This window comes from Ranitomeya imitator, chromosome 6, assembly GCF_032444005.1.
Source record: "Ranitomeya imitator isolate aRanImi1 chromosome 6, aRanImi1.pri, whole genome shotgun sequence".
NCBI lineage: Eukaryota > Metazoa > Chordata > Amphibia > Anura > Dendrobatidae > Ranitomeya > Ranitomeya imitator.
The window spans coordinates 457,150,395-457,172,697 of NC_091287.1; the positions used below are offsets into that span (position 1 = coordinate 457,150,395).

Here is a 22,303-nt window from a genome sequence, read left to right on the forward strand (position 1 = left end):
TTCCGAGCCCTGCCGTGTGCCCAAACAGTGGTTTACCCCCACATATGAGGTATCGGCGTACTCGGGAGAAATTGCTCAACAAATTTTAGGATCCATTTTTTCCTATTGCCTATGTGAAAATGAAAAAATTGAGGCGAAAATAAATTTTTTGTGAAAAAAAAGTACTTTTTCATTTTTACGGATCAATTTGTGAAGCACCTGAGGGTTTAAAGTGCTCACTAGGCATCTAGATAAGTTCCTTGGGGGGTCCAGTTTCCAAAATGGGGTCACTTGTGGGGGAGCTCCAATGTTTAAGCACACAGGGTCTCTCCAAACGCGACATGGTGTCCGCTAACGATGGAGATAATTTTTCATTCAAAAAGTCAAATGGCGCTCCTTCCCTTCCGAGCCTTACCATGTGCCCAAACAGTGGTTTACCCCCACATGTGAAGTATCGGTGTACTCAGGAGAAATTGCCAAACAAATTTTAGGATCCATTTTATCCTGTTGTCCATGTGAAAATGAAAAAATTGAGGCTAAAAGAATTTTTTTGTGAAAAAAAAGTACTTTTTCATTTTTACGGATCAATTTGTGAAGCACCTGGGGGTTTAAAGGGCTCACTATGCATCTAGATAAGTTCCTTGGGGCGTCTAGTTTCCAAAATGGGGTCACTTGTGGGGGAGCTCCAATTTTTAGGCACACGGGGGCTCTCCAAATGTGACATGGTGTCCGCTAAAGAGTGCAGCCAATTTTTCATTCAAAAAGTCAAATGGCGCTCCTTCCCTTCCAAGCCCTGCCGTGCGCCCAAACAGTGGTTTACCCCCACATATGAGGTATCAGCGTACTCAGGACAAATTGGACAACAACTTACGTGGTTCAGTTTCTCCTTTTACCATTGGGAAAATAAAAAAATTGTTGCTGAAAAATCATTTTTGTGACTAAAAAGTTAAATGTTCATTTTTTCCTTCCATGTTGCTTCTGCTGCTGTGAAGCACCTGAAGGGTTAATAAACTTCTTGAATGTGGTTTTGTGCACCTTGAGGGGTGCAGTTTTTAGAATGGTGTCACTTTTGGGTATTTTCAGCCATATAGACCCCTCAAACTGACTTCAAATGTGAGGTGGTCCCCTTTTGTAAATTTCGTTGTAAAAATGAGAAATCGCTGGTCAAATTTTAACCCTTATAACTTCCTAGCAAAAAAAAATTTTGTTTCCAAAATTGTGCTGATGTAAAGTAGACGTGTGGGAAATGTTATTTATTAACTATTTTGTGTCACATAACTCTCTGGTTTAACAGAATAAAAATTCAAAATGTGAAAATTGCGAAATTTTCAAAATTTTCGCCAAATTTCCGTTTTTATCACAAATAAACACAGAATTTATTGACCTAAATTTACCACTAACATGAAGCCCAATATGTCACGAAAAAACAATCTCAGAACCGCTAGGATCCATTGAAGCGTTCCTGAGTTATTACCTCATGAAGGGACACTGGTCAGAATTGCAAAAAACGGCAAGGTCTTTAAGGTCAAAATAGGCTGGGTCATGAAGGGGTTAATCTCCCACTTTATTTTTTTTTGGTCCAGGGAAAATTTATAAACCCAATAAAAAAAATAATAAATAGGCTTTCTATGGCCCACTATCTGAGAGAGAGAGATGGCACGCTTAGGACTGGCACACAAGCCCAAAGGCCAATATTAATCTCCCACTGATTGATTTATTGATTTTTTCAGGTAGAATTTAGAACCCAAATAAAGCAAAAAAAAAAAAAAATGGGCTTTCTATGGCCCACTGAGTGAGTGATGATGCACACAGGAGTCAGGAGTGGCACACAAGCCCTGAGGCCAATATTTTTCTCCCACTGATTGATGTAGTGATTTTTTCAGGTAGATTTTAGAACCCAAATCAAGCAAAAAAATAAATAGGCTTTCTATGGCCCACTGACTGAGAGATGGCACACACAGGAGTCAGGAGTGGCACACAAGCCCTGAGGCCAATATTTTTCTCCCACTGATTGATGTAGTGATTTTTTCAGGTAGATTTTATAACCCAAATCAAGCAAAAAAATAAATAGGCTTTCTATGGCCCACTGAGTGAGAGATGGCACACACAGGGATGGCACTCTAGCAGAAATGTCAATCTTAATCTCCCACAAAAAAAAAAAAAAAAAAACAACAGGGAGTGTCCTTCAATTACTATCTCCCTGCAGTAATCTCAGCCAGGTATGGCAGGCAGCAATAAGGAGTGGACTGATGCACAAATTAAATAAAAAGTGTGTACAAACAAAAAAGATAGCTGTGCAGAAAGGAAGGAACAAGAGGATTTGTGCTTTGAAAAAAGCAGTTGGTTTGCACAGCGGCGTACACACAGCAATGCAGCTATCAGGGAGCCTTCTAGGGCAGCCCAATGAGCTACAGCGCTGAGGGAAAAAAAAAAAAATGTAGCTTCCACTGTCCCTGCACACCGAAGGTGGTGTTGGGCAGTGGAAATCGCTACAGCACAAGCGGTTTGGTGGTTAATGGACCCTGCCTAACGCTATCCCTGCTTCTAACGAAGCGGCAGCAACCTCTCCCTAAGCTCAGATCAGCAGCAGTAACATGGCGGTCGGCGGGAACGCCCCTTTATAGCCCCTGTGACGCCGCGGACAGCAAGCCAATCACTGCAATGCCCTTCTCTAAGATGGTGGGGACCAGGACCTATGTCATCACGCTGCCCACACTCTGCGTTTACCTTCATTGGCTGATAAATGGCGCTTTTCGCGTCATTGAAACGCGACTTTGGCGCGAAAGTCGCGTACCGCATGGCCAAACCCGCACAGGGGTCGGATCGGGTTTCATGAAACCCGACTTTGCCAAAAGTCGGCGACTTTTGAAAATGAACGACCCGTTTCGCTCAACCCTACTCACCACACCTCAAGATAAGTTCCTTAGGGGGTCTACTTTCCAAAATGGTGTCACTTGTGGGAGGTTTCAATGTTTACAGAAAGAGAAATGATCCAGCTGGAGGTGGAGGCAGTTCAGACTTTGTGAGACTTTATTAGACGACTAAAGCGATAAAAAGTTCTTCAACAAGAAAAATCTTTACATAGCAAACACCTGGCACACCAGTGAGGAGGATCAACGCGTTTCAACTATGAAGTCTTACTCATGATCTGACTTCAATTTTGCATTGAAAAGTCAAATGGCGCTCCTTCGCTTTCGAGCTCTGTCATGTGCCCAAACAGTGGTTTACCCCCACATATGGGGTATCGGTGTACTCAGGACAAATTGTACAACAACGTTTGTGGTCCATTTTCTCCTGTTACCCTTGGTAAAATAAAACAAATTGGAGCTGAAGTAAATTTTTTGCGAAAAAAAGTTAAATGTTCATTTTTATTTAAACATTCCAAAAATTCCTGTGAAGCACCAGAAGGGTTAATAAACTTCTTGAATATGGTTTTGAGCACCGTGAGGGGTGCAGTTTTTAGAATGGTGTCACACTTGGGTATTTTCTATCATATAGATCCCTCAAAATGACTTGAAATGAGATGTGGTCCCTAAAAAAAAAAATGGTGTTGTAAAAATGAGAAATTGCTGGTCAAGTTTTAACCCTTATAACTCCCTAACAAAAAAAAAAATTGGTTCCAAAATTATGCTGATGTAAAGTAGACATGGGAGAAATGTTACTTATTAAGTATTTTGTGTGACATATTTCTGTGATTTAATTGCATAAAATTCAAATTTGGAAAATTGCTAAATATTCATAATTTTCGCCAAATTTCCGTTTTTTTCACAAATAAACGCAGGTACTATCAAACAATTTTTACCACGATCATGAAGTACAATATGTCATGAGAAAACAATGTCAGAGTCACTGAGATCCGTTGAAGCGTTCCAGAGTTATAACCTCATAAAGGGACAGTGGTCAGAATTGTAAAAATTGGCCCGGTCATTAACGTGCAAACCACCCTTGGGGGTAAAGGGGTTAATGACCAAGTACATTTTTATGATTCTGACCACTGTCACTATATGAGGTTATAGCTCTGGAATGCTTTAATGTATCCCACTAATTCAGAGTTTGTTTTTTCGTGACATATTGAACTTCATGTTAGTGGTAAAATTTCTTCGATACAACTTGAGTTTATTTATGAAAAAAACAGAAATTTGGCTAAAATATTGCAATTTTCATACTTTTAATTTTTGTACCCTTTAGGCTATGTCCACACGTTCAGAATTTTTAGCGTTTTTAGCTTTTTTTAACATCTTCCGCCAAAAACATGCTGAAAAAAGCTTACATAAGCATCCCATCATTTTTTAATGCATTCCGCATTTTTTGTGCACATGCTGCGTTTTTTTTCCATTGTGGAATCGCATTCCGGAAAAAAACGCAGCATGTTCATCCTTTGTGCAGAATCACGGCAATGTCGCACACATAGGAATACATTGATCCGCTTAAGTGGATCATGTGCGGTTGGTACCCAGGGTGGAGGAGAGGAGACTCTCCCCCAGGCCCTGAGAACTATATACTTGTAAAAAAAAAAAACAGAATTAAAATAAAAAATTGTGATATTCTTACCTTCCGGCAGCCCCAGCAGCCTTCCCGCTCCTTGCGATGCTCCTGTTCCCAGTAATGCCTTGCGACAATGACCTGTGAAGACGTAGTGGTCTCGCGTGATGCTTCGTCATCTGGGGTCATTGCCGCGAGGCATTACTGGGAACAGGAGCTGCCGGGAGCATCCCGAGGAGTGGGAAGGCTGCGGGGTCCGTCGGAAGGTGATAATTTCACGATTTTTTATTTCTTTTATTATTTTTAGCATATCTTTTCACTATTGATGCTGCATAGGCAGCATCAATAGTAAAAAGTTGGTCACACTTGGCAAACACTATGTTTGCCAAGTGTGACCAACCTACAGATCACTTGGAAAACGCTAGCATTCTGCAAGCTAATTGCGCTTGCAAAACGCTAGTGTTTAGTGGGAATATGCATGCCAATTGTCCTTGTGTATTTCCCGTGGCAGAAAGTTGCAGAATTGCCGCAGAAATTGCCTTGTGCAGGCATGTACTACGGAGGACAGAGAATGAACTTCAATCCAATATTGCAGCCAGCATGCAGCCAGCGGGTAAGGAAAGGGTGAATCAAACACCCGAAAAACTCGCCCCTATGGCTGAAGATTGTTCCCTCCAAATTCAGGTGACAGAGTCCCTTTAATAAATAACATTTTCCACATGCCTACTTTACATGAGCACAACTTTGGAAACCTAATTTTTTTTTGTTAGGATGTTATAAGGGTTAAAAGTTGACCAGCGATTTCTAATTTTTCCAACAAAATTTACGAATCCATTTTTTACGGACCACCTCACGAGAACTAAAGCAATTTGGAAGGAAAAAAAATGAACATTTTACTTTTTCACAAAAAAATTATTTATTTTCACTAGGGTATCAGGTGAAAATGGACTACAAAATTTGTTGTGCAATTTCTTCTGAGTACGCCAATACTAGTGTGTGGGGAAAAGCCACTGTTTGGGCGCATGGCAACGCTCAGAAGTGAAGGAGCACTGTTTGACTTTTTGAATGCAAAATTGGCTGAAATCAATGGTAGCACCATGTCATGTTTGGAGACCCCCTGATGTACCTAGAATTGGGGGATTCCACTGTTTAACTCCAACCCTAACCCCAACACACCCCTAACCTTAATCCTAACCCTAACCACAACCTTAACCCCAACACACCCCTAACCTAGTCCCAACCTTAACCGTAATCCCAACCATAACCACATTCCTAACCCTAGCCCAATCCTTACTTTAGCCAAGCACTTACTTTAACCAAACCCTTACTTTAGCCCATCCCTAACTTTAGCCCATCCCTATCTTTAGCTCAACCTAACTTTAGTCCAGCCCTAACCCTAGCTCCAACCCTAACCCTAGCCCATCCCTTATCCTAGCTTTAGCCCAACTCTAACCCTAATGGAAAAATGGAAATAAATATATTTTTTTATTTCATTATTTTTCCCTAACTAAGGTGATGATAAAGGGGGGTTATTTACTATTTTTTTTTATTTTGATCACTATGATAGACCCTATTACCCCTCTGGTGGCACATACACAAAGAGGAGGTAACGGCAAGCATAGGAAGATGACAAGCCATTTAGGTACAAGGCCAGTTGACCGGAGGGTCACAACCTGGCTTCATCTTCCAGGCCGACTACCTCACATGTGGCACGCACAGAGAGAAGGTAATTGACAAAGTTTGGAAGATGACAGTCCATTCAGGTACAAGGCCAGTTGACCCAAGTGTCACAACCTGGCTTTTTCAAACATCTCAATGGAGCCAGGCCACCGACCAGTTCCAATCCTGGTAATCCAGACGTATCCATGGATCAATGATGGTCAATAGAGCAGATCTGTATTTTTTCAGCCAGGGCCAGCTGGCATCCTGTAGAATAATGAATCCTTTGTCCCTCATGATGAAGCCATGATGTCTTGGCTGCTGTTCTGTGTCTGATCCATTGGATGTTTGGATATCTTGGCCAAATCTCTGTCTCTGTCTCTATATACTCAGACATAGAACCTCTTTTTATAATTAACAAGTATCCTTCATTCAGCAGTAACAGATAAGGGGAGGAATGGTGATGACCTGATTATGTAATCTATTGCATAGTATTCCCTTTTCTGTTTTTTAATAATCAACAAACTAGCTGGCTTGGACAATGTGCAATTAGCATATCAGCAAACATCACAAGCCATGCAGGATAAGAGCACAATATGTTACAGAAAATTGTTAATATTACAGGCTTACACAAGCAAAAGTCTGTTTTCTTGACCAACCTGAAAGAAACACATAAATTCAAAAGTCAACATATAGATATGTCTATTCTTTCTGGCTTGCTAAAAATAGACGTCTGGTTAATTTACATTCAATGCGGTGTCTACACAACATTGCAGGTATGATATTTTTTCAAATTTTAAAAAGACCTCCCTTAGAGGTTGTCCACCACTACTCAGAAAATTCTTTCCTAAATACTATATTTCTCCATCGTAAAATAAAAATCGTACATATTCAAGTTCTGGAAATGGGTGCTGCTCCACTCAACAGGCTTCCTGAAGCTCACATGAAATTGTTATGCCATGTGAGCCCTGCAGCTGATCAGTGGACACTAATTAACTGCAGTGCTTATACTTTCCCCCGAATGTCCAAAGTTTATCCAATCAAATTAATTGCACAGCAACCCAATAGAGGCCATTGATTGGCTACAGGGCTCACGTGGCATAAAATGTCACGTGAGCCTCAGGAGACCCAGCACTGACATCAATGGAAAATGAGAAAGGATTGTAGAGGACTAAATTAAATGTTTTAAGCGATTTTCTAACGTATAAAACATATAACATATAGACCATAGGAACATTAAACAATAACAAAATAAACCACCTTCCTCACTGCACAAAGCCTAGAATGTTATCCATAGTGTGTCATGGGCTTACCGCAACGGAGCTGAGCCAAAAGACCGCATTGTCTGATGGCTCCTACTACGCTGAGAAGAAGCACTTCTCCAGTGTATTAAACGTATTTATTTCTTCCAGCAGAACAGGGTTTAATCGGCCATATTGGAAAACTAGTATATCCAGCTGTGCTTGGTTAGCCACTCCTTTTCCCTATAAAATCTGGGCTCCATTACCAAGTCATCGTCAGTGTTCACAATCACAAGAAGCTGGTGTGGTAAAGGAGAGCTGGAGGAATTTATTAACAACTGTTGGCTGGTTTGTACGCTTGGAAATCCCCTATCCTTCCCTGTTATACTTTCATTCCCCCACCCTACACACCCTGGTGAATACCTCTGTAATATGTAAGTGTATATTTTATGGGTGTGGAGTTTTCAGTTTACCCTTGTCTTTTTACCCTGTCTGTTGGGTTGGTGTACTGCAGTGCACAGTAGCCCCCCCTCTTCCCTGGGTGGTGGAAGGGGACAGACATGGGGCTGATCTAGGAGATAAGGCAAGGGTGGAGACCTCAGCATCTTCGCAATCTGAAGTATCCTGGGGAACAGGGTGAGCTAGGGCACCCACTAGTGTTAGGGCCAGGAAAGGTGCCCCCTGGTCCCAGGTCACTCGTCAGTCGAATCATGACATAGTGATTACAAGTCACATTATAAGGCTACCATGATGTACAATGTCATTAGTGATTAAATGCCAAAAGGTAAGAAGTAGAGATGAGTGGAACACTTCAGACAACCCTGGTCCAAGGTCAAGGTCCGTGTTCTCTGGCCATCTTGACTTCATCTTGGCTTTCATAATAAATAGTCATTAATTGACTCCATGAACGCATATTATATAGCCAACTTTAATTTTGCAAGCAGGTTGCAACTTCACAATATTTCTGTTTATCTGGCCACTAGGGGAATCGGATATGGTGCCTGGGATAATGCAATGTTCAACAGGTTAACAGTCATGGGCACAGCTCCGCTCTACCCACAGCTGTTAAAGGCAGGTCCTAGCTGTATGTCACAGCTATCGTCTGCTGGGTATGGGTCTAGCTCACTCTCGTGAGTCCGCTCTACACACCCACCACCAACTTGCGACATACATGCACTGTGGGTATCGGTAAAGGGTTACTTAATTCTCCAAACTGAATAACCCCAAGTCTGTTAACCTGACGGCAGCATTTTGGACTCTTAGCTAAAGACATGGCTTTAATAGCGCTTTGAAACTGGTTCTATTGCTCTTCTCTGGACCCACTCTTGTTCAGCTATGTCCTTCCTGAGCTCAATATTGTGCTTATGACTTTAACATGTAGGTATCCTGAATAAAAAAAAACTAACCATGATATTTTTTAGTCATTCCACTTTACACTGACCGAAAACCCAAAAAATCTAAGATAGGATTTGTTCGGTTGAATAGAACTGGTGGTACTACCACAATACTGACCCTAAACAGTGGTTTTAACAGGGTCATATGAATGTGGACTGTCTCCAATTTTGGTATCATCAGTCTTATTAGAAATATAGCAAGAACTCTTCTTCTCGTGGATGAACATGCACTTGAAGTGATACTGCTTCTTCCATGGGGAAAGTCTCAATATGCCAGGTTGAAAATGTCATGTGGGTATAAAATAATGTTTTCTAAAATTTGTGTTGGATGTCTCCTGCACACTACATTTCTGTATCCAGCATTTGACATTTTTATGACATGTTCAATCAACAGAAACATATCTTGTAAATTCTTTATCAAACCGAGTTCATAATGCAATGTTGAAAGACTGCTGGAAACAGCTGCTACAGCATAGTGAGATGTGCTCGCTGCTGAAAAGAGAACATTTTATAAATGAAGACTAACCTTTAATATGCATGATTACATTTGATAACATACAGACCGTGCATATTAATTCAGCATTCTGTCTTGAAGACAGTCAGTAAGTCTGGAAGCTTATTTACAAGATAAAGAGCAACTGCAGGAACTAGAAAAGAATACATTTGTTTCAGGTGAATTCAGTTTGTGTCAAAAGAAATAAAATTGGAATCTCCTGTACAAATTTTTTTTTTTTTACAATTTACTTTCACTTTTACAAAAGAAGCAAACTGACAGAAAGCCACCTGCAATTTTGCTAAAAGTTAGTTGATAGAGAATAGAGATAAAAAAAAAACGAATACTCAGATTGCTGTCCACTATTGAGACCTCCAAAAATGGCTGAAGAGGACGTTCTCCTCAAAAGAAAGGAGGAAATAGTGTAGATAAAGGTAGTAGAGGAAGAACAGGTGAGCAGAAAATGGAAATAAAGAAAGTCTAACGTAGTAATGTTCATGACGCCACCTGTGGTATTCGGACAGGGGTGGCCGATGCTGCTTAAAGGGGTCCTCTGGGGCTTATGGTTTTGCAGCTTAGATGGTTTAGCTCCCTACAGGTAGAGCTTGGTCCCCAGGTCTCCCGGTATAGTCGTTAATAGGGATGACTGACGGTGGGGTGCAGGAATGAGGGTGCAGGAAATAATTGCAGGATACAGGGATAGCAGTTTCCTTTACCTTTTACTAGTAGAATTCAGGTACAGTCCAGGTTACAGGTAACAGGTGATGGTGGGGTCTGGGCAGCCTGGAAACCGCTCGGGATCCACTTTTGCCAGGTGGGTTCGGAGGCCTTCCCTTTGCGCTGTATATCTGACCCTTGCTGCCTAAAGCTCTGCACGAGTCCTCTGTGTCTGTATTCTCAACCTGTATGGCTGACAGTCTGAACCTTTCATGGGCATTGTCCTCTCTCTCTGGCAGCCCCAGGCTCCTGACTTGCTGTGGTACCTGCAGGTGTAAGATGGGACAGGAGACTTGCAATCTTCTGCCCTCCAGGTTCAGTGGCTGGGTCTGCATCGCTTCAGAGGTTACTTAAGAGTAACATCACATAGTTAACAGTTAACTCTAATCTTTTGAAGGATCTTATTTAAGATGCTATTGGCACATTTACAGGGAATCTGTCAACCTCTGAGACGTATATGACCTATTAATATGGGCATACAAGTAATAGAAATGTTAAACTACTCCTACCTGTGTGCCTCATATTAGTGATCTTGTTGAGAAATCTTATATTCTTTTCTTATGTTAATGATTTCTTCCAGGCTCCGGGGCATGTGGTGCTTGAAAGAAATCCCTGCCTCCTTTCTTCATTTTAATACTACCCACCTCCCATGCACGTCAGTTCTGGCACAGGGAACCTGCACCTGGGCCCTACAATACCACCACACTGCGTACCTTTTCCTCCCTTCTATGACCATTGCATTCAGGGATCTTCTGCGCAGGCACCATCAAGTCACTGTGACCTCAGGCGTGTGCAAAGATAAGGTTCTCTCCCCATGTCCTCCCTGCATAGCCATCACTACCAACCATGTGCACAAAGCGATGACTATGTAGGGAGGAAGTGGGGAGAGCACCTCCGGAGGTCACTGGAGTGGAAGTCACCAGCACTTGCGCAGAAGACCACTGAATGCAGTGCCCATAGAAAGGAGGAAAGGGTACATATTGTGGAGGGAGTTCAGGGTGCAGCTGCCGGATTCCGGCTCCACAACCGACGTGCAAGGAAGCTGGGGTAGTATTATAATGAAGACAGGAGATAGGGATTTCTTCCTGACCCAATACATTCTATAGCCTGTAAAAAAAAAATCAATAGCATAAAGAAATAATATAAGACCACTAATATGAGGCATACAGGTAGGACTAGTTTAACATTTCTATTTACTGTACACTTAGACCCCAGTCCAGAGTCTCTCACCTAGGCAAATTAGTTCTCATGCTTCGCACGGACGAGGGCCAACAGCCCGAAACACCGTGTCTGCGAATTGAGATACTAATTTGGCTTTTATCTTAAGTCATATTGCATGACTCGTTAAAAGAGTTGATTGTGACTTGTAGGATCGCTGCTTCCAACAGGTGGCGCTATAGAGTTTAAGTCCTCTTTTTCTCAGAAGAGGCAATGTGCATATTATATTTACTGTACAACAATATTATCCCAAACAATTTTGATTAGGAAATGGGGTCTGGTGCCTATACAACAATATTAGCCCAAATGATTTTAATTAGGAAATGTGGCCTGGTGCATGCAGAACAAGATTAGGCTAAACGATTTTGATTGGGAAATGTGGCTTGGTGCCTGCATAACAATATTAGCCCAAATGATTTTGATAAGGAAATGTGAACTCCTGCCTGCACACCAATATTAGCCCAAACATTTTTGATTAGGAAATGGGGCCTGGTGCCTGTACAGCAATATTAGCCCAAATGATTTTGATTATGAAATGTGGCATGGTGTCTGCATATAAATATTAACCCAAACGATTTTGATTAGAAAATATGTCCTGGTGCCTGCACACCAATATTAGCCTTAATGAATTTGATTAGGAAATTTGGCCTGGTGCCTGCACAACAATATTAGACCAAACGATCTTAACTAGGAAATTTGGCCTGGTGCCTGCACCACAATATTAGCCCAAACGATTTTGATTAGGAAATGGGGCCTGGTGTCTGCACCCCAATTTTAGCCCAGATGATTTTGATTAGGAAATGTGAACTCCTGCTTGCACATCACTATTAGCACAAACTAGTTAGATTCTGGAGGTTCAATTTCCCACAGGGTCCTATTTAACTATATGACAACTTGCAGCAGCCTCCCTGCAGTGTTACACTGACAAAATGGCGCCAGCAAAACAATATGTCCACTTTTTATATGGAGAGGGATATGTGACTTTGGCAGCCAATGACAGAAGCTCTTGTGTCTGGATGTTGTCAATGGTTTCTACACACATTACATTAATTTAAAAATAAATAAATAACAGTCCACTTCTCCTCTGAACTCTGCCTGCCGCCTCCCCTCATAAAACACTTCCCCACCTCATCATCCAGCACCACTATCCTAGACAAAGTCTTAACAGAAGCAGTAGTGGAAACACGACCATTTACTGAATTTTGCCGACTTTGGGAAAAATGCTTGGGATGTCCAAACACGAATGCGAATGAGCTATGTTTGTGCCGAATTTGTATGCTCATCTTTAGTTCTGACACTTCATAGACTTTGCAAACAACCAATTCTGGGTCACACAGCGCTGCGTAAGACCTGATGACTCTGACAAGCAGTGACGTCAGTAACGCTACTGCTCTTCACAGAGAGCAGCGTGACCCGGCGACTCTGATGAGGGGTAATGTTACTGATGTTATCACTTTTCAGAGTCGCAGGGTCTCGGTCAGCTCTGTGTGACCCAGAACTGGTTGTTTGCAAAGCCTATGAGGTGTCAGAATGAGGCTTCATAGGTTTTGTAGTGAAGATTTGCTAGACTTTATTGGTTAAACTTGGACTACATCGACCCTTCATGGAAACATTTTTCAAAAAAGTTGTGATCAAGGGAAAGTGTCTGTTTTATTTTTATGTGTTTTATGTGTATGCTTTTTTCAGGTTTCCATGCACTGGACATTGGATTCAGTAGACTAAGTCAGACCTGAGGGAGATTTTTTTTTTTACTAAAGTGGTGAACCAGGGAAAGTGTCAGGGAGTGCTTATTTCAATAAGTTTTTTGTGTACATTTTCTTTTTTTCCAGGGTTAGCAATAGGGATGTCTGATAGACATCTCTCCATTACTAGCATTGGGGCTTGCTGTCAGCTGTATTTTTGGACAATTCACAACTGACATGAGCCACAAGCACCATTACCAGATTGTCAACACACCAAGGCATCGGGAAGCATCAAGGTGTAGGGCTAGAAATGGAGCTTCTCATGTGATGCTCCTCTGCTGGGGTGGCTGTGGGCTTTTATTTTTAGGCTGGGATAGGCCAATTACCATGGAACTTCCAAACCTGATAGTATCAGCTCTCAGCTGTCTGGTTTATCTTTTCTGGTTACAAAAATTAGGGGGATCCCAAATAATGTTTTTCATTTATTTATTTATTAGGTTAATATAAAGCTGTACAATACACTCCGCATACAAGGCACTAAAGGGTGTAATTTTATAATGTGTCATGGGGTTGTCAAATTATATTTATCAAATATCTAGTTATCTATTTTATCTAGCTTTCTGTTTATTTATATATTATTTGTCTATTATCTTTGCACATCTTTAACGCATAAAAACAAGAATTTCTTAAATGCAACAGAAAACTACATGGATAGTAAAAACGGACCATCTTACATGTAAGTTTTTTTTTTTAAACAGATGTGTGAAGGGGGCCTCTAATGTGTTTGCATTATTACATTTTATATCCCATGGCAAGTCAATAAAGCATACTGTGTAATCATGTTTGACTGAGATTTCAATTCTAAAGTGTGCAAAATTATGAATGCTGTTTTTTACCTATAATAAATGCTGAAATTTCTTTAACTTTTAAAATCCCCTTTGACCCCTTCCCACCTTAGACGTATAGTTACATCTAAGGTGGGCTCCCCCTGTTTGCTGTGGGCTCAGGTGATGAGCCCACAACTTTTCCGGCACATGTCAGCTGATTTGAACAGCTGACCTGACCCCTAACAACCGTGGGTGGATCACTTTAACATGCTTGCATAAGAAGCGTATCATTAATCCCGCCCATGGGCGCCCGTGTCACGTGACTGCGGGTTGCCATTAGAGATGAGCGAATTTGATCGGGTCTGGGCTTATTCAGCAAGCGCTATAGCTTGCGAATAAGCTGGGACACGATCAAATTCACTAATCTTTAGTTGTCACAGGGTTGGATGACAAACCGGGGTCTCCAACCCCTGTGGTTGTCATGGTCAGCGCTCATAGCAAGTGAGCATTTTAGCTGCATAGAGCAGGGCTGAAGCTCTGCTATGTGCATCATAAGCAATCAGATGAACGCAGCTTCTAGTCTCCCATGGAGACTATTGAAGCAAGTAAAACGTAAAGAAAAAATGTTTTTCAAAATATAAAAAAACTAAAAAAATATAAAAGTTGAAATTACCCCCATTTGCCCCATACAAAATAAAACAATAAGGAAAAAAATACACACATTTGGTATTGCCTCAGAATCGCCTGATCTATCAACATTAAAAAAGAATTAAACCGATTGGTAAATGTCATAACAAGAAAAAAATCAAAATGAAAATATTACATTTTTGGTCACAGCAACATTGCATTAAAATGCAATACCAGGCAATGAAGATCTACAAGAAAGTGGTATCAATAAAAATGTTGATGTGCAAACAATAAGCCTTCACTCAGCCCCAGATCACGAAAAATGGAGATGCTACGGGTCTCACGGAAAATGGCGACTTTATTTTTTAGGAAACTTTTGGATTTTTTCTTTCACCATTTAAATAAAAAAGAACCTATACATGTTTGGTATCTACGAATTCGTAATGATCTGAATCATAATGACAGGTCAGTTTTAGTTAGTAAACATGGTAAAATAGGAAAACAAAAAGCAATTGTGGAAATGCACTTTTTTTGCAATTTCACCGCATTTGGAATTTTTTTCCATTTTGTAGTACACTATATGGCAAAACGAATGGTGTCGTTCAAAAGTACTACTCATCCCGCAAAAATATAGCCCTCACATGGGCATATTGATGGAAAATTTAAAAAGTTTTGGCTCTGGGAAGAAGGGGAGCAAAAAAATGGAAACGCAAAAAACCCAAGGTGATGAAGGGGTTAAACCACTTAGAGTTCTTTCACACTTCAGTTGTGTGGCGTCAGTTAGGTCCGACATCGTGGCGGATCGACGGATCCGTCAAATTTGGTGGAAAAACGGTTCTAACGGATCCGTTTTTTTGACGGATCAGCTGCCCCGATCCGTTTAAAAAACGGATCCGTTAGAACCGTTGCGACCGTTTTTACATCCGTTGTAACCGTTTTTTGACGGATCCGTTTTTTAAAAGGGGAGGATTTCAATGTGATTGGCTACTGGATACTACTGCAAAACTATATATAGCGTGTATTTACACCACATCTTTGAAAGGTTGTAGAGAAAGTGGCAGAAATGGAAGGAGTCCTGGCGAACATTGCAAAGATCTATGCGGATTTTACTTTTGAGGCAAATCAGTTGGCAGTCAGCGTTCGAGAGAGGGAGGAACAAAGACTGCGCATCCTACGGCAGCGGCGGAAGAGAAGGCTGTGGATCCATCCCATCACAGCTCAACGTATGACCCGTGGTGTTTATTCCACGCTTTACATGGAACTAAGGGAAAACCCTCAAAAGTTCTTCAATTATGTGAGGATGAGAGCTGAAAATTTCGAGTTTTTATTGGGCTATGTGGAAGACTGTATACGTAGACGAGACACCCAGATGCGATTCTCAATATCACCAGCAGAGCGTCTCATGGTGACTATTCGGTAAGTAATTTTTTTTTTTTTAAATGATTCTCATTCATCAGACTTATAACTGTAATGTTGTTTTTTGAATTTTTTTTATTAATTATTGTCTTTTCGTTTTTTTAACAGATTCCTTGCAACTGGAGAGTCGTTCTCATCCCTCCATTTTCAGTATCGACTTGGGATATCCACCATCTCGGGGATCATCAGAGATACCTGCCGGGCATTGTGGGAGTGCCTACAAGTGGAATACATCCCAGAGCCATCACAGGAGAGGTGGCTGGAGATCGCCCAAACTTTTCATCAAATTTGCCAGTTTCCAAATTGTGTTGGAGCAGTTGATGGAAAGCACATACGGATCGTCAAACCTTCAGGCTCTGGATCACAGTTTTATAACTATAAGAAGTACTTCTCTATTGTGTTGATGGCCATAGCCGATGCACAATGCAAGTTCATCGCTGTTGATATCGGTGCGTATGGACGCGCAAATGATTCACAAATCTTTAAAAATTCACCAATGGGGCGCCGTTTATATGGAGAGACATTTGATTTTCCGCCCCCTAGACCTCTCCCTGGAACCACTGGTCCACCATTACCATTTGTTTGTGTTGGAGATGATGCCTTCCAGCTTTCCCCACACTTGCTGAAACCCTTTGGAAGTAGTGGACTGACCCAGAGGAAAAAAATTTACAATTACCGCTTAACCAGAGCACGAAGAGTAGTGGAATGTGCTTTTGGCATCTTAACTGCCAAATGGAGAGTCCTGCTAACTGCAATTAAACTGCAGACTGAAACTGTCGATGATGTGGTCAAAGCGTGCGTTGTCCTGCACAATTTTGTTTTATCAAAAGAACAAGTTTCCCTGGAGGATAATGTTTCTGAAAGCACCTTACGGGATTACCAAAACCCCACTTTTCGCAGTCCAGTAGCAGTCTCCAGAATGCGGGACAGTTTTGCAGACTACTTCATGTCTCCTGCAGGATCAGTTGACTGGCAGTATGAAATGGTGTAAAAAATTTTTTCTTTTTACACTTGTAAAAATACAATTTTTTTTTTGCTTACAAAATCTTTGTACTTTAATGCAGCATTGTATGTTTTGCAACGGTACCCTTTAAACACTGTTATTGTTACTATTGCCATAACCTTGGTGATTTAAAAACTTTACAAAAAAAAAGAGAAAGACAATAAAATTGTTTTTAAACCAAAAAACTGTTTATTTATTTACAGATTCTCATAGTTTGGGGTGGAGATAGTAGCGGAGGGGCTGACAGGGCGGACCACGTCAAGAGTGGGGGACAGGACATCACGGGGAGGAACAGAAGTAGAATGGGTGGTGAAAACATGAGGTTGTGTAGAGAGTTGAGGTGCAGATGTGGTGTGTGGGAGGTATGAAGGTGTTGGTGGGATTGGGAACGGAGAAGTTAAAGGGGAAGAATGGAAGGGGGACGGTAAAAACTGGGAAAGACTAAGGGGGGAAGGAACAAATGACGAAGGAGTAGAATGGACGGGAGGAGGACGGACAGGAGGAGGACGGACGGGAGGATAGACGGTGGATTGAGAGGGGAAAGGTGTTGACACATGAAGGGTAGGTGGAGGGGCATGGGACATCGCCTGCGCTAGAGCAGTGTGGCAGCCTTGCATCACATGCATCTGCAGGTCAGGAGTTAGATTTTCCATGTGCCTGAGGACCGACTGAAAAAAACAGTGCCTTGGTGACTGATTTGCATCTGATTGCATCCTATCAAGACGACTGCTGAGTTCAAGTATGCTTTTGTTAAGCATATTGTACCCAGCAGACGTTTGCTCACTCAAAAGCTTGATGGCACTGTGAAAGGATGCATTCAGCTGCAAAAAGTCAGGCGCATAGCTCCTTTCCTGACCTCTCTGGCGCTGCCGTCCTGACCACAAAGTTGGTCTAGATGTTGCGGCAGTGGCAGAGGGGTGGGGTAAAGGGAACTCTAACTCATCACCTGCAGCTTCAAGTGACGAAGTCCGCCCTGCTGCTCCAGCGCTGGTGGATGAGGCTGAGGGATCAAACGAAAGGGAAGGTGCAGAAACAGAGGGGTCGACGTGGTCCCCGGTGGCGGACTCTTGAGGGATCGCTCCAGAGGGGTGCAACTCTGATGCAGGCTCCCGAGTGCTGCAGAAAGTGCTGTTAAAGAAGAAAAAAAAAATTAGTATCTGGATATTACAATTGCCCTTGCTGCAAAAAAAATTGAAGGTTACACATTTTTACAGTTTGACTGAAAATATGTGGTGTTGAATATTTACCTTCTGCTCAGCAGCGTCGACCGGAGGAACGACAGGGCTCTGGCATGTTTGTATCTGCTCCTGCGTCCTCTAGATCCACTCGGGGCCTGCATCTCCTTATTAAACTCCCTCTTGAAGCGATCCCTGAGTGACCGCCACCGCACGATAATCCTGTTACCTGGAAAGAGAAAGCAAAAATTGGTTACTATACACCACATTAAATCATGCTAACATAAGGTTATGAAGTGTGAATACTTACGCGCTAGATCCTGGGCCCCAGCATCGAGTTCCTCCCAGTTATCCATAACAGCACTGCACACTTCCTCCCATAGCCGTCGGGTGATTAACTGGTCAGCATGGCGGCGGTCCGACATGTTCCACAGCGGCTCCCGACTTTGTACTGCTTCGATGAGGGTGTTCACATCGATGCCCTCCTCTTCATCATCTTGTTCGGGAGCACGCTGTGAAGCCTAACAAAAAGATAAGAATAAAAAGGGAAAGATTACAACACATGAATTTTACATTTTACTAAACACCAAACCAAAAAGGAACTTACTCTTCGGCGACCGCCGCGATTATCATTCCGACGACTATGGGAGGTGCTTTGAGGAACTCTACGTCGAGCCCCGGATTGTGAAGACTAATTTAAAAAAAAAAATAAAATTAATAATGTTCTTTGATCGAGGCATATGTATTGTGTGCTGTGCTGAATGTTTGTGTTGGGTGTAGTGCATTGTATGTGAGGATCGGTCTGTTCAAAACTTACACTATGCGCTCCCGCTCCTTGTATTTCTCCACCCTGTCCGTCTCCTTCTGTTAGCCCCTCTGCTTCATATTCCTGTGAATACATAATAAACACATAAAGGCTTAAAATACAATTGCCATTGTTGCACCAAAATAAAAAATTTATGAAGAAAAAAAATTAACACCTCAGTTTGCTGATGATGTGCTGGGGGGCTCTCAGAAGAAGACATTATGATCTTGCGTCTATCTTGGGTTGGTCGGTCCCTTGCTTGGGTCCTCTTGGTCCCTAGAATCTGTAAGCATAAAGGGAGTTCTAAGCTACTATACAAAAGGATAGATAGATAGATGCAGCTTTCAGGACTTTACACTTACATCTGTTTCCAAAACTTGGGGCTTGCGTATAGCTTGGGTCGGTCGGTCCCTTGCTTGGGTCCTCTTGGTCCCTAGAATCTGCAAGCATAAAGAGAGTTCTAAGCTACTATACAAAAGGATAGATGCAGCTGTAGGGACTTTACACTTACAACTTTAAAAAAAAAATGGGGAGCCTGCTTGTGTACGTCTTGGGTCAGTACCTACTACAGTACCTACAGTGCCAACTTATTTTTGATTTCCCCCACCACAAAAGAAAAAAAAAATTCTACCGTCAAACTTGATGCACAAGCTGCCAAACCCTCTACCTCCTGTTTCCCCACAAAAAAAACCCCAAAAAATCCCTTTAAAACAACACCAAAACTACTTAGAACTTGATATGCGCAATGCGCATGCTGGTAAAACCCACCTAAACAAAGTTTAACCTTATAAAAAATGTTCCTCATTCGAAATTAAAATACCAATCCCCAAAATTGTTAATTATGATTACCCTACAGTTTGTATTTTCTAAAACCAGATAACATATTCTATAGCAAAGATTTGCATTACACATTTGTATATATAACCTTTACTGCATGTTTACCCAATATTATATTTATCTTGAAATGAGACTACTGACAGTTTTGTGAAATTTTTATTACTATATTTTTTAAAATTTTCTTTTTTTTAGGGTACAGTAGGAGCTACACTGCTCTTTATTTGAAATACAAGTACATTATGGAAAACAACAAAGATGCAGAACACATCACACATCATTTATACACACACACAAAACAAATTTTACACCACAGCTATTCAAAATACCAGCATAGTATGAAAAACATATAAACAGGGCAGGCAGGCACACGCACGCACGCACACACAGCCACCTTCTGTCTGTCCCTCGGCACTCTGCTTCTCTGCCCTGTGTAAGCACAGCGGCCAGAAAGCAGAGTGGTGACGTCACCGCTGTGCTCTGCTTTATGGCTGGCTGGCGCTCACAATGCAGAGAAGCACAGCACGGGGACAGACAGCGGAATTTACCTTTTTTTTTTTACTTTTACACTGGTAACCAGGGTAAACATCGGGTTACTAAGCGCGGCTCTGCAGTTAGTAACCCGATGTTTACTCTGGTTACCGGCATCGTTGGTCGCTGGAGAGCTGTCTGTGTGACAGCTCTCCAGCAACCAAACAGCGACGCTGCAGCGATCCGGATCGTTGTCGGTATCGCTGCAGCGTGTGACGGTACCTTTAGTAAATACATCAAAAATCAACATTAACCAATATGGCATTGACAAATGCACATGCAACCAACAAGATGCACACAAACATACCTGCAAGCAGAGTCATAACGCAAGCATAACACATGAACAGGCGTAATATTGACGAAGGCATAATAAGGTGCAGGCACATGAACACATACATACAAAAGCACACAGCAGTACAAAAATACACACACACACGGCCATCAGTCCTCCGGCTGGAGCTTGATGTCTTCACAGTGGCAGGCCTCGGGGTGGATCTGGACTGTAGCAGGGCACTGGCTGTTGCAGGACGACGGCAGGCCTCAGGTTGGATTCAGGTTTTAAAAGCTCTTGCTGTACTCAGTACGTCATACACAAATGCGCACACACACACACACACACACACACACACACACACACACACACATGCACGCTGGATGTCAGTACTCACATGGCTGTCTCAGGCAGGGTCTGGCTGGCACGGCCTCTCTGGCTGGCTGGCAGGGCCTCTCTGGCTGGCTGGCAGGGCCTCTCTGGCTGGCTGGCAGGGCCTGGCTGGCAAGGTCTTGCTTGCAGGGTCTGGCAGTGTGTCTCTGGCTGGCAGGGCCTCTCTGGCTGGCAGGGCCTCTCTGGCTAGCTGGCAGGGCCTCTCTGGCTGGCTGGCAAGGTCTTGCTGGCAGGGTCTGGCTGGGTCTCTCTTGCATTGAAGGGTCTGTCTTGCTAGTACATTTGGGAATGACCTGTCCTCTTTATATAGTTTTTGGGTTGTCTGGGCAAAGTATCCACTTTTTGGAGCATGCTCAATCAAAAAAAGCGGATTGAGGCGACGGATCCGCCAAAAAGCGGATCGCGACGGATCCGTCGCCCATAGGCGCCCATTCTAAAAAAAGGCGGACACGACGGATCCGCCGCGGTCCGCCTTTTCGGCGGCGCCAAAAAACGTTACAAAGTCCGTCAATGTCTAGACAACGTCCGCCAAATATCGACGGATCCGTCGCATGGCGGATGGAACGGACGGCCATCCGCCACAATCCGTCTCTAATGCAAGTCAATGGGAAAATAGCGGATCCGCCAAAAAAAAATGGCGGATCCGCCATTTCACGAAAATGGCGGTTTTTGACTGACGCCGAAAGACTGAAGTGTGAAAGAGGCCTTAGAGTTAATTTTGATCTTAATGAAAGGCCATTTTTTTAAATCTGATCAGTGTCATTTTATGTGATAATAACTCATGACAGTGGTAAATTTTGCTTGTTAGGATTTGCGTACATTAATGAAAATATCAAAAAATTTGCAAAAAAATTACAATTGTTTGCAATTTTCAAACTAAAAATTTCTATGCCCTTAAATCAAATAGCTATACCACACAAAAGGTTAATAAATAACATTTCCCACATGTCTACTTTATATCTGCATCATTTTTTAAACATCATTTTTTTGTGAGGAAGTTAGAAGAGTTAAAAGTTGATCAGCAATTTCTCATTTTTCCAACAAAATTTAAAAAAATATTTTTTTCAGGGACCACATCACATTTGAAGCGACTTTGGGGGCCTATATGACAGACAATACCAACAAGTGACACCGTTCTAAATATTGCCCCCTTAAATTCCTCAAAACCATATTCAGGAAGTGTATTAACCCGTCAGGTGTTTCACGGGAATTAATGGAATGTGGAAAGAAAAAATGAACATTTTACTTTTTTTCACAGACATTTTACTTTAGCCCCAAATTTTTACATCCACAAGGGCAACTGGAAAAAGAAAGCAATTTGTTGTGTATTTTCTCCTGAGTATGCCTATACCTCATATTGTGGGAGAAAACTACTGTTTGGGTGAAAGGTAAGGCTCAAAAAGGAAGGAGCACCTTTTTTTCTTTTTTGAAATTTTTTTTACAGAATAGCTGGAATCGAGAGTGGACTCCATGTTGAGTTTGGAGATCCCCTGAAATGCTTAAACAGTGGAAACCCCCACAAGTGAAACTAGAACCCTCAGGAAATGTATCTAGAT

General features: G+C 42.0%; 2 protein-coding genes across 2 annotated transcripts; one reads left to right on the plus strand and one right to left on the minus strand.

Annotated features, from left to right (window-relative positions):
- Positions 1-15,076: 15,076 nt before the first annotated feature.
- On the plus strand, positions 15,077-16,750 carry LOC138641462 (uncharacterized). The gene is made up of 2 exons (XM_069728969.1): positions 15,077-15,735; positions 15,844-16,750. The coding sequence occupies exons 1-2, from the start codon at positions 15,383-15,385 to the stop codon at positions 16,724-16,726; spliced, it is 1,236 nt and encodes a 411-aa protein (XP_069585070.1). The 5' UTR covers positions 15,077-15,382; the 3' UTR covers positions 16,727-16,750.
- A 135-nt stretch (positions 16,751-16,885) lies between these two features.
- LOC138642887 (uncharacterized) lies at positions 16,886-19,964 on the minus strand. Its single transcript, XM_069731476.1, has 8 exons — positions 19,947-19,964; positions 19,081-19,158; positions 18,894-19,001; positions 18,731-18,802; positions 18,521-18,604; positions 18,224-18,434; positions 17,986-18,142; positions 16,886-17,866 (listed from the first exon to the last, which is right to left on the minus strand). The coding sequence occupies exons 3-8, from the start codon at positions 18,936-18,938 to the stop codon at positions 16,936-16,938; spliced, it is 1,500 nt and encodes a 499-aa protein (XP_069587577.1). The 5' UTR covers positions 18,939-19,001; positions 19,081-19,158; positions 19,947-19,964; the 3' UTR covers positions 16,886-16,935.
- Between the last annotated feature and the right edge of the window lie 2,339 nt (positions 19,965-22,303).

Excerpts from the sequence above, each read along its gene's own strand:
- LOC138641462 (XM_069728969.1), top strand. The coding sequence starts at position 15,383 with ATGGAAGGAGTCCTGGCGAACATTGCAAAGATCTATGCGGATTTTACT. Across the intron at positions 15,736-15,843 it reads CGTCTCATGGTGACTATTCG|ATTCCTTGCAACTGGAGAGT; the intron begins GTAAGTAATTTT and ends TTTTTTTAACAG.
- LOC138642887 (XM_069731476.1), bottom strand. The coding sequence starts at position 18,938 with ATGTCTTCTTCTGAGAGCCCCCCAGCACATCATCAGCAAACTGAG. Across the intron at positions 18,435-18,520 it reads ATCGCGGCGGTCGCCGAAGA|GCTTCACAGCGTGCTCCCGA; the intron begins GTAAGTTCCTTT and ends TCTTTTTGTTAG. Across the intron at positions 17,867-17,985 it reads TCGACGCTGCTGAGCAGAAG|CACTTTCTGCAGCACTCGGG; the intron begins GTAAATATTCAA and ends CTTCTTTAACAG.